Source organism: Canis aureus, chromosome 16, assembly GCF_053574225.1.
Source record: "Canis aureus isolate CA01 chromosome 16, VMU_Caureus_v.1.0, whole genome shotgun sequence".
In the NCBI taxonomy this organism is placed as follows: domain Eukaryota; kingdom Metazoa; phylum Chordata; class Mammalia; order Carnivora; family Canidae; genus Canis; species Canis aureus.
The window spans coordinates 57254869-57267291 of NC_135626.1; the positions used below are offsets into that span (position 1 = coordinate 57254869).

Here is a 12423-nt window from a genome sequence, read left to right on the forward strand (position 1 = left end):
TAGGAGTGAATACATCTGTCTTCACTCTCTTTCTGCACACCTTACACATAGGCAAATAACTGCACTTGATATTTTTCACTTAGTATATCTTGAAAATGTCCTATTTCATAAAGCAGTGCCCCATGCCTGTTAAGAACTGCATTAGGGGGACACCTGGGTGGCTCATTCGGTTAAGTGTCCAACTCTTGATCTTTGTTCAGGTCTTTTTTTATTTTTTTATTTTTATTTTTTATTTAAGATTTTTTATTTATTTATGACGGACACAGAGAGAGAGAAAGAATGGCAGAGACACAGGCAGAGGAAGAAGCAGGCTCCATGCAGGGAGCCCGACGTGGGACTCTATCCTGGGGCCCCAGGACCACACCCCGGGCTGAAGGTGGCGCTAAACCGCTAGGCCACCAGCGCTGCCCTTTGTTCAGGTCTTGATCTTAGAGTAGTGAGTTTGAGCCCTGCGTGTGGCTCCACACTGGGCATGGAGCCTACTTAAAAGAAAAAAAAAACTGCATTGGGTATACTATAATTCATTTAAGTGGATTTCAATATGTTGTCATCATAGGAATAACATAGCAAAGAGTATATTTGTATATAGGTTTTTGCACACATGCAAAGGCACACTGATGGCATGTGGTGGGATTTCTGGATCAAAGCATACAGGCCGGGACGTCTGGGTGGCTCAGCGGTTGAGCATCTGCCTTCAGCTCAGGGTGTGATCCTGGAGTGCTGGGATCAAGTCCCGCATGGGGCCCCCTGCATGGAGCCTACTTCTCCCTCTGCCTGTGTGTCTGTCTCTCTCTCTTTCTCTGTGTGACTCTTATGAATAAATAAACAAAATCTTAAAAAAAAAAAGCATACAGGGTTTACAACATTGCTATGTATTGCCATATTGTGGGGATGCTCTAAGAATTCAGATTCCAGAGCCCACATTTGGCCATTTTGATGCAGTAGGTCTGGAGTGAGGCCCCAGCATCTGGGTTTTATGAAGCTTGCCCATAACCCTGATGATCAGCCAGGGGGAGACCGTGGGCCGGAGTGGTGGTTCTTCAAAGTGCATTTGTCCTGTAGGTCGCGGGGCGCCTCTAACACCCACCCCTTTGGCCCCAGTGACTGGCCCCAGGAAGGTGACGGAGGTAGGAAAGGCAAAAGCCAGGGCAATGGAGGGACCTCTGGTCTCACAGTGGCCCCATCCTCCCATCAGGTCATGTGGTGGGATATCCGAAAGATGAGCGAACCCACCGAGGTGGTGATCCTGGACATTACCAGGAAGGAGCAGTTGGAGAGCGCCTTGGGAGCCATCTCCCTGGAGTTTGAGTCTACCTTGGTGAGTGTCCCCAGCTCTCCCTTCCAGGACTTTCCATCCCTGGGGCAGCTAGAGCCGAGGCCAGCCCGGGACTACTGTGTGCACCAGGCAGCTGCTCCACAGAGGGGCGGCCCCAGTGCGGTCATCCTGGACCTGCGTGGTCATTCCAAGGACTTTCCAGCAGGGGACAGCAGGGGACAGCAGAGCTCCTCGCGGAAAGAAGCCAATCAGTCTCAGTTGCACGAAGTCACCGCCTGGCTAGTGGCTGCACTGGGCGGAAGGCAGGTTTGGAAGGCAGGTTTTCACTGAGGACTGGATTCCAGAAAGGCCCCATTCTGGGGGAAGAGCCCTGCCGGAGACCAACACGGAGCGGCCAGGCCCTGCTTCTGCCTCGTGGGGGTTACTTCACTTTCTGGGGGGAAAGAAGAGACGTTAGGGAGGGAAATGAGGTCAGAGGAGGCTCCTTGGAAAACAGAGCACAGGCACAGTTACGGCGTTTAGCAAAAAGGAGGAGGAACCATAAAGAAATATCAAAGTTGACCAGTAAAGTGAATGTGTCAAAAGACAGAAGCTTCTAGAAGCAGCAAATGAAGACTCTCTCCAAAGCAAGAAATTGACTTTTCCAGAGGAGTCTTGTCTTGGGCTGATTCCTGGTTTATGTTTTGCTGAAGCCTAGGCCTGGCTCCCCCTTGGGGGTTATCTCTTGTTTACTTTCAGGTCACGTGACATCACTCCCAGGTCCTTGGGTGGTAGAGGTGCTCTGGCTTCACCCCTGCCCTGACAGTCCTCACCTGAGGCTGGGGAACCAGTGAGGGTGAAGTGGGGTGGATGACAATTTAGCTGACCCCCACCCCTGGGTGTCATAGTGAAGGGAGAAATGATGCAGAGAAGCATCCTGTCCTGAAATCAGGGATGTCTAGAGCAGGTGCTGGATGTGGTGCCCATGCCCCCGCTAGGCCCCAGCTCTCCCACGTCTGTGACAGCACAGGCTGTGGGCCAGACACTAACGACTGTCTTGCACGACGAGCTTGTGTAATCACACACCACTCATCCATAAATGGATGAGTCTTAGTGTGGTAAGTCATGCGCTCTAGAACACGGTGCTCCCGGGGCTCAGACCCAGGGCTCGGAGTCAAGGCCCAGGCTCACCATGCCGACCCTGCCAAGAAGCCTGAGGCTGGCGGCACAGGGGCCACCCGGATCTGGGCGCTTCTCCCTATTATGAGCTCATAGGAGCCGCACCGTGTACTTCATCACTCACTCTCCTGGGCCTTTCAAACTATCTCCTCATTTTCCTTTGACCTCCAGCCTGTAGTCCAGTTGTTTGTTTGTTTGTTTGTTTAAGATTTTATTTATTAGAGAGAGAGAGTAAGAGTGAGTATGAGCAGAGGGAAGAGGCAGAGAGAGGAGCAGAGTCCCCACTGAGCAGAGAGCCTGATGCTGGGATCATGACATGAGCTGAGGGCGGACGCTTAACCAACTGAGTCACCCAGGTGCCCCTTTTTTAAAGATGTTATTTATTTATTTGAGAGAAACAGAGTGCACACGTGAGCAGAGGGAGAGGCAGAGGGAAAGGGAGAGAGAGAATCTCAAGCAGACCCCCCACTAAGTGTGAAGCCCAACACCTTGCTGGATGGATATCATGACCCTGAGATCATGACCTGAGCTAAAATCAAGCGTTGGATGCTTGACTGACTGAGCTCCCAGGTGCTCCTGTTCTTCCTTTTTCTTTTTTTCCTTAAAGATATTATTTTATTCATGAGAGACACACAGAGAGAGAGAGAGAGAGAGAGAGAGACAGGAAGAGGGAGAAGCAGGCTCCATGCAGGGAGCCCAATGTGGGACTCCATCCTGGGTCTTCAGGATCACGCCCTGGGCTGAAGGCGGGGCTAAACCGCTGAGCCACCAGGCATCCCTGTTCTTCCTTTTTAAAGCCACGAATTTCCTTCCTTTTTAAAGCCAAGTGGTGTTCCACTGTAGGTACAGACCACATTTTGTGCAGCCATCCACGTCACTTGGGTTGGGACACCTGGGTTGCTTTTCCGTGTTCGCTGCTGTGAATAACGGTGCTATGGCCATGGGGATGCAGTGTAGCCCAGGTCTGCAGGGAGTAGCTGGGGGCTGGCCGAGGGCCCTTCCAGCCTCATGTTTTACACTATTTATTCTTTCAGTCATTCACTTATCTGTGAACAGACATTCAGGATCTTTATGACAAAAGGCCTAGTGGACACAATGATGCTACATGCAGAGGTGTTCCTCGTGTTGCTGCTGATGAGTCTCTCCAGGGCCTAGAAGAGTCGAGAGGGCTCCCTTAAGATAGGGCCCTTGGGGCACCGGGTGGCTCAGCAGTTGAGCATCTGCCTTCGACTCAGGGCATGATCCGGGGGTCCCGGGATCAAGTCCCACATTGGGCTCCCCGCAGGGAGCCTGCTCCTCCTTCTGCTCGTGTCTCTGCTTCTCTCTGTGTGTTTCTCATGAATAAAGAAATAAAATCTTGAGAAAAAAAATGGGGCCCTAGAGCAGGTGCTAGTGGAGGGTGGGATCTGATCGGGGAACAGGTGGGGCCAGCTCCTCAGGAGAAGCTGGAGAACAGCATGAGCGGAGGCCTTCACCAAAAGCCCTCCCAGTACCTCTGGATCCCAACACCCCAACCCCAGCAGGCCGCTCGCCAGGACAATGAAGCCCAGAGATGATGATTCATGGTGCCTTCCACTCCTGTGTCACCCCCTCCACAGCCAACCAAGTTCATGGTGGGCACCGAGCAAGGCATTGTCATCTCCTGCAACCGCAAGGCCAAGACGTCAGCCGAGAAGATTGTGTGCACCTTCTCAGGCCACCATGGCCCCATTTATGCCCTCCAGAGAAATCCATTCTACCCAAAGAACTTCCTGACAGTCGGTGACTGGACCGCCCGCATCTGGTCAGAGGACAGCCGGGAGTCATCCATCATGTGGACCAAGTAAGAGGGAGGGGGAGAGGGACAGAGAGGGCCCCGGAATGCCCTGAGCCTCCATGTGCAAAATGGAGAGAACACCCCTCCACACACGCCTGAGCTTGTGCTAAGAGTGGCCTAATGCAGCCACTTCCTGAAGGAATGTGCCTCAAACAGCCTGGGCTGGCAATAATTACAGCCTTGGGGTAATTTTCATGCTCCTCTTGTCTGCGTCAGGGGACAGAACCAAGAGGAAGCAAGGCCACTTGCTCCTGGTCCCTCAGCTGGTAAGGAGCTGAGGTGGGGTCTGAACCCAGGAAGCTTGGATTAAGAATCTGGGCACCTCATCAGGACAGCTCGGTGGGTATCCTCTCCCGTGACGGTGGGCATGTAGGAGCAGAGAGGGACAGAGTGGTGAGCTCTGTAGGAGGATCAGAGGAGCCTGAGGGCTCCCCCAGTCTGCTCAGAGGAGAGGCCAAGGGGGGTGCCGTGAGACGGATCCTCAGGGTGGCCCCACTGCCCCTGGGTGAGCCGGGGAGAGCCACATCCCCAGAGATGCTGCAATGACGCAGAACCAAGAGACCAGAGCAGAGGCATGAGGTGGAGGGACAGGCGCCCTCTCAGCCTTCATTTGTGTGAATCTGGGTTTCCATTCCAGCTGACGCACAGACTCCTGCAGTGCTGGTGCTGCTGTGGACCTGAATGGGCATCTTCTTATCCAAAGGTTCCCAGATCTGGTTGCATCAGGATCTCCTGGGAAGGATTTTTTTTTTTAAGGAAGTTTTTTTTTTTTTTTTTTAAGATTTTATTTATTCACAAGAGGCAGACAGAGAGAGAGGCAGAGACACAGGCAGAGGGAGAAGCAGGCTCCATGCAGGGAGCCCGATGTGGGACTCGATCCCTGGATCCCAGGATCACGCCCTGGGCTGAAGGCAGACACTCAACCGCTGAGGCACCCAGGTGTCCCCTTTTTTTAAGTCCAGATTCCAGGGCTGCTGTATTAGATCTTGCATTTGACCCAGGAATAGGCATGCTAAGGATTTCCCGGGGGGCTTTAGGATTCAGCCTGTCTTTGCTTTTGGAGCAGAAATCCAGTCCAATCTCCACATTCTACAGGGTGGAGGGAGAGGTCCAGAGGTAGCACTCTGTTCCCGGTCCCATAGTGAGTTGGAGGGCACCACACCACCTGCCCAGGTTCTGACTCTCCATCTCATACATAGCTATAGACTCAACTCATCTCACATATAGACTCTTTCATTTCATGTGCAGATACAGATGTTCACCCATTTTACTGAGGTGTCACTGACATGGAAAAGGCTGCACATCCTTAGTGCCCACAGCTCTCTGAGTGTGGGGATAAGTTGCACCTGTGAAACCATCACCACCATCAAAGCCATAAACATACCTATCACCTCTCTCCTACCCCCTTTATTATAAGTATTCTTGGGAGGGAGGGAGGGGGTAAGAACACGCAGCAGGAAACCTAACCTGTTAACAAATTTTACTATTTGGTACAGCGTCATTAGCTAGAGGCGCTACCAGATCACACTAGGTCTCCAGAACTTATTTATCTTGCATAAATGAAAGTTTGGACCCTTCGACCATCACCTGCCTATTTTCCCCTCCCGCCCCCACCCCTGGCAACCAGCGCTCTACTCTCTGCTGCTGTGAGTTTGACTTTTTAAGACTCCACATATAAGTGAGATCATGTCATATCTGTCTTTCTGGGTCTGGCTCATTTCACTTAGCACAACGTCCTCCAGGTCCATCCACGTTGCTGCCAATAGCAAGATCTCCTTTTTCTTTTTTTAAGATTTTTATTTATTTATTCATGAGAGACACAGAGAGAGAGAGAGAGAGAGAGAGGCAGAGACATAGGCAGAGGGAGAAGAAGAAGGCTCCATGCAGGGAGCCCAATGTGGGACTCGATCCCTGGTCTCCAGGATCACGCCCTGGGCCGAAGGCGGCGCTAAACCTCTGAGCCACCCGGGCTGCCCAAGGTCTCCTTTTTTTAAGGCTGAGTAATATCCCATTGAATTTCCAGACTACATTTCCTTTATTCATTCACCTGCTGATAGTCATTTGGGTTGTTGTTTCCATTTCTTGGCTGTTGTGAATAATGATGCAATGAACCTGAGAGTGCAGGCATTGAGATTCTGATTTTAATTTCTTTGAGATTCTGATTTTTATCCAATTTCTTTGGATAAATATCAAAGAAATTTATCCAATTTCTGTTTTTTTTTTTTTTTAGTTTCTTTGGATGAATACCCAGAAGTGAGATTGCTGGATCGTAGGGTAGTTCTATGTTTTGTATTTTCAGGCACCTCCACACTGTTTTCCACAGTGGCTGCACCAGTTTGCATTCTCACCAACCCTGCACGACGAGGATTCTCTTTCCTCCACATCCTCAGGAACACTGTTTCTTGTCTTTTTGATCATGGCCATTCTAAGAGGTGTGAGGAGCTATCTCCGTGTGTGTGCTTTTGTTTTTCTTCTCTTTAATCTCTTTGTGGTTTTGATTTGCATTTGTCTGATGATGAGTGATGGTGAGCACCTTTTCATGAACCTATTGGTCATCTATATGTCTTCTTTGGAGAAATACCTGTTCAAGTCCATCGCCCATTTTTTGATCAGGTTATTTGCTTTTTTGCTATTGAGTTTTTTGGTAGGAGTTCCTTATACATTTTGAATAGTTACCCTTTCTCACATATAAGACTTGCAAATATTTTCTCCCATTCCATAGGTTGCTTTTTCATTTTTCGTACCCCACTTGTTTATTTTTGCCTTTATTGCTTGTGCTCCTGGCGTTATATCCAGAAAATGGTTGCCAAAGCCAATGTCAAGAAGCTTTTCCCTATGTTTTTTTCTAGGAGGTTTATGGTTGCAGGTCTTAGGTTTAAATCTTTAACTCATTTTGAGTTGATATTTTATATATGGTGTAAGATAGGGATCTGATTGCATTCCCCACCACAGAAATCATCAAAAAATCTAGATCCTACCAAGTAGGAAATATAGCACTCTTCTAATGTCAATATTGGGAACTTTTCTGGGCACACTCTTCCTCTGATTCCTTTCAGTGAGTCCCACGGCTGAAAGACTGGGCCCAGATCCAGCAACATGAGCCTGTTCCCTGGAGTTAGCTGTGGAGAAACACCAGTGGCTAGCCCCTGGGCAGGACGAGAGACTTTTTTTGTTTTGTTTTTTTGTGTTTTTTTAAGATTGATTTATTGATTTGAAAGAGAGAGAGAGAGAGAGAGCACAAGCTGGGAGAGGGGCAAAGGAAGAGGGAGGAGCAGGCTCCCTGCCAAACAGAGGCCAATTCAAGGCTCGATCCCAGGACTCTGGGATCATGACCTGAACCAAAATCAAGAGTCAGATGCTTAACTGACTGCACTACCCAGGTGCCTCAGCACCAGAACCTTTAAAATGCCCACTGTGAACTGCTGGTGAGTGAGGTTGGCATAATTAGAAGTTAGACACAAGAAAGAACTTCCTACCCAGCAATGAGACCCTAAAGTCCAGGGGGCATGGATGAGTAGAGCCGTGGCTAGTGGCCCCTCTGTCCCTCCCAGTCACAGCGGGATGACCCCAGGATCCCCACAGGTACCACATGGCTTACCTCACCGATGGTGCCTGGAGCCCAGTGAGGCCAGCAGTTTTCTTCACCACCAAGATGGATGGGACCCTGGACATCTGGGACTTTGTGTTCAAGCAATGTGAACCTGCCCTCAGTCTGAAGGTCATGTATACCCCACTCCCCATACAGCCAGGCCCTCAAGCCCTAGAGGCTCAGCAAAATCACTTGGGAGAAACTTAAAAAGAAAAGAGAAGCAGAAAGCCTGACCTATCCCTTCAGCAGCCCTGGGATGGGCTCCTGGCAGCTGACCCTTCTGTCCTCAGCTAATGTCACGTTTGCAGAGCTAGAGCTGAGCCCTGCTGCCTTGCACCATGGAAGGGTGTCGGGTTTGGGAAACTGCAGGATGGACATGGGGCTGGGGACTGAGGGGTGGAGGGGAGGAGGGCAGGGGGCAAAGTGTCTTGACAGCCATTCTCAGAGCCTGAGCTTCATTTTATGAGTCAGAGGAGTCCCTGAGGGTGTTTGAACACAGAGCTTGGCTAAGTGCGCCCCTTCCCGGGGCCAGATCATCAGCTAAGTCTCTCCTCCTCAACCAGGTCTGTCTGGCCCCTCCAACAGGTGTGTGACGAGGCCCTCTTCTGCCTCCGGGTGCAGGACAACGGGTGTTTCATCGCCTGCGGTTCCCAGCTGGGCACCACCACGCTGCTGGAAGTCTCCAATGGGCTGTGCACACTCCAGAGGAACGAGAAGAACACAGCTTCCTCTGTACGTGCCCCGGGCTGACCTGGCCCCCGGAGCAGAGGAGGCTAGCCAGAGAAAACTGTCGGGCTCCCCTCTCACCGCCTGGGAAATGCGGGGACCTCTGGGGAGGCCGCGAGGTGTCCTAAATGAGCATGGAGGTGGGGTCAGGAGTGTCTGAACCAGCCCTGGCTTGCCCACCCAGTAGCCCACGCGGTAGCCTACATAGTAGCAGAGCCACCCTGGGCCAGTCACCTCTCCCCTCCCAGCTGGTCACTGTCCAAGTGGTTTGATAGGACAGTGCGTCTAGCTTCACAGATGACATTTCTTTGCAATAGAACCTGTCAAAGGCTCAGAGATGCTGTTAGAGAAAACAGAGGGAAGGCGGGGACCCTGGGGAAGAGGGCTGGGAGGCTGAGATTGGGTACCACCCCCCCACCCCACCTCTGGGGGCCCCCCTGCGGTGGGGCCTCCCCAGCACTGTGCACACATACTGTGGAGCTGAAAGCCAACACCCTGGCTCTGCTGGGACTGTGGGCCCGGCCCCCAGCAGGAGCAGGTGTCCCCGGGGTCTAGGGCCCCCCATGCACAGCCACCAGCTGTGTTCTGGGAACCCCTCGGAACTGCGCAACTCAGCGGCTCCGCTCCTGCCTCGCCACCTCAGTGTCCCTCCTTTCTTGCCTTCGGGGCTGAGCGGAGTCCCAAGCTGGGAGCCGGCCACCGCCTTCTTCTCACGAGGCCCCCTGTCACCGTGTCCCCCAGATATTTGAGCGGGAGACCCGGCGGGAGAAGATTCTGGAGGCCAGGCACCGGGAGATGCGGCTGAAGGAGAAAGGCAAGGTGGAGGGCAAGGAGGACGACCAGAGGGAGGAGGAGCCCATCCTCACCCTGGAGGAGCTGGTCACCAAGGCCGAGGAGGAGTTCTTCGACATCATCTTCACGGAGCTGAAGAAGAAGGAGGTGGAAGCCATGAAGAAGTCAAAGCCTGTAGGTCCCTAGCGGGGCAGGGAGGAGGGATGGGGAGGAGGGACAGGGACACAGGGGGGAGCAGTGGGGAGGAGAGGTGGGGCATGGGGGAGGGGCGAGGACACTGGGAGCGGGGGAGGAGCCCCTGGCCTGGGTGCCCCCAGCTGGGCTCGCTGACCTCCTGGATCACCTCGGGCAAGTGGCCTCAGCAGGTGGACCTTAACTTGTCCACCCGGAAAATGGGAGGCATTATTCCCTTCCTCCTGAGAAATCCTAAGTCTCCAGGTGGGCTCCACACTTCCCATGGCCCTCCTTCCCTCTCCGGGCCAGTCCCGGGGACACGCATGTGGCCGCCAGATGGAGGCCCCGGGGCCCAGTGAGCCCGAGGCCCAGGCAGGAGGGCCTGGGAAGGTGGAGGTGTGGTGGCCGGGCCGCCGACCCTGCCTGGTGTCCGGGTGCGATTCGTGCTGAGCTCATCCATCCGTGTCCCCCTCACCGCTAGGACTAGGGGAGCACTTTCTGGCTGAGAAAGTGGGGCTGGGTCCTTATACCCATTATTTCTAATCCGGGTCACAGCCTGCGAGGAATCACGTCCACTTTACAGGGGAGGGGGCCAAGGAGACTCAGGAGGAGCTAGCCCGAGGTCACCCAGGCAGCAAGGCGACAAAAGTAGGACTTGTACCCGAGTCTGTCAGGTGCCCTAGGCCGTTGCTGCCGTCCACACCCGCTGGCTCTGAGCAGCTCCCAGGCCCACAGAGCGGGTAACAGTCTCCGATTCTGCACTGTTTCTGCCGAAACAGGATCTGAAGGCAGACGAAGAGGTGGAAGGAGAGGACCAAGGGGAGGAAGAAGCTGCCCATGTCGAGACTCCGACCTAGAAGGGTCAGGTCAGCCGTGCCCGCGGCCCCACTCGCTCCACGCCTCCGTCTCCCACCTCCTGGCCCTGCACTGGCTTTGCTCGTGGGCCCTGAGCGCCTCCCTTAAAGTGTCAGCGGAGGGAGGGCTGGGGTAGCAGGGCTACCCTGACCCGACCCGACACCCCGCAAAGGGCTGACCCCCATTGACTCACTGAAGCCAGTCCCAAGGGACCCCTTGGACGAAGGGAGGAGGCAAGGCTCATGCCCGAGCTGGGGACGGCTCCTCTCAGCCAGCCGAGCACACCCTGGGCCTTTAAGCCAGGCCCCGTGTGTTCCCTTGGGTTCAGCCTCCCCATGGCTTGTGTGTTCCCTTGGGTTCAGCCTCCCCACGGCTTTTGGATAATCATTTTCCTTCAATGCTTGCAGAGCCTCCAGGCAGGCTAGCCTCAACCGTGGTGGGGCCTCCGAAAGACCCGTGCGCGGGGGAGAGGGGCTTCTCCTTCTCCCTTCCTGACCCCCCACCCACATATAACTGGGAAACACAGTCCGTCCACTTCTAAAATGTCCCTCACCACCCCTCCCCTCCCGGGCATGTTTACCTCTGAGAGGAGATGCGCCAACAAGTTGGATTATTCTTGGATGCCTGCAAGCTGTCTACTATCTTAATTCTTACAAAATTAAATTAATAATAATGGTGCATCCTGTGCTGAGAGCTTTGCGTGTTATCTCATCTAATTCTTTTTACAAAAATCCCCGGAAGGTTGGTATTCCAATTATCCTTACTCTGCAGAGGAACATTCAGATCCCGGGAGAAGTATGAGGACTCGCCCGGGGTCACAGAGCTAGCACAGGGCAGAGCGGGGACAGGAGCCCAGACAGCTCAGTCTCCACCCTGCACGACAGGCACACGCAGGGCCCATGGGGACACCAGGAACTGGGCACAGCAGGGCATTGAAGGACCATTACCAGAAACACCGGAGGCAAGGGGGCCCCCCAGAGCCGGCTTGCACCAGAAGTCCCCCAACTGCCATTCATTCTGTGGGTGTCGGATGGTCCGAACATTGACCCAGAGTGGCCTTTAAAAAATAGGGAGGGACCCAGGGCCAGCCACCCTTTGTGACCAAAGGAAAAACAAACATCAAGTTGCCCTTATGGCTAGACTTGGATAAAATAATCATTATGGGCCATATTGATCGAGTGCGTGATCTTCACAATAGCCCCAGAAGTGCGATGCCCATCTTCAATCCCCAAGTCACCAATGTGCCACATGAGACACAGAGAGAGGGACCAATGCCTGAGTCCCAGGGAGAGGAGTGGGCTGGCCAGGATTCTGCTCCCCGCCTGGCATTGCCATCGGAGCAGAGGGCGCCCACACGCTGTGTGTCCCGCTCTGTACCGTCTCCCGCGATAGGCGCCTTAGTGAGCCCCCGAGCTGCCCATAGAGCCGTGGTTTCAACTGGGGGTGATTTTGCCCCCGACGGGACATTTGGCAATGTCTGGGCACATGCACACTTTGGATTGACATAAGGGATTGGGGGTGCTTCTGGCTTCCAGTGGGTGGAGGCCAGGGGTGCTTTCCGATATCCTACAAGGCACAGGACAGGCCTCGCTACAGAGAGTGATCCAGCCCAAATGTCAATACACTGAGAAACCCTGACTTAGAGAAAAAATATTTCTGCAAATGAATTGTCGGGGGAGAGAGTCACAGTGCCCTGCCTGTTGCATCAGCCCCAGGACACTGACGGACCCCTCCATGAGTGGCTAGGATGACAAACTCCAAGGGAGAATATTCTTTTCTATAATAGGATTTGAGCCTTTGGCAGGTGCTTGCAAAGGTGAGCCACCTGCTGGGGCGAGCCATCTGCTGGAGCCTAAAAACACCTTCAGAGAGCGCCCTGAGGCAGGGATGGAGTGGGCATGGCGGAGGACAGGACAGCTGTGACATCGCCGGGCAGAGGGCAGTGGGGGCTCTGTGGGGTGATGCCCAGCACTGCCTATCCTCACGGCCATGAACTTCTCCTCCCTGTGAACCGGCCTCACCCAGAACCGGCTTAGT

General features: G+C 53.5%; 1 protein-coding gene across 2 annotated transcripts in view; it reads left to right on the plus strand.

The window, feature by feature from the left end:
* The window catches only part of DNAI2 (dynein axonemal intermediate chain 2), a 29495-nt gene extending 18429 nt beyond the window's left edge, over positions 1-11066 (plus strand). For both annotated transcript variants that reach the window (XM_077854102.1, XM_077854103.1), the window contains exons 8-13: positions 1196-1318; positions 4033-4256; positions 7833-7968; positions 8425-8571; positions 9307-9531; positions 10311-11066. In XM_077854102.1, the coding sequence (XP_077710228.1) occupies positions 1196-1318; positions 4033-4256; positions 7833-7968; positions 8425-8571; positions 9307-9531; positions 10311-10388 (933 nt within the window). In that variant the 3' untranslated portion in view covers positions 10389-11066. The remainder of the gene's footprint in view (positions 1-1195; positions 1319-4032; positions 4257-7832; positions 7969-8424; positions 8572-9306; positions 9532-10310) is intronic.
* Positions 11067-12423: the final 1357 nt, after the last annotated feature.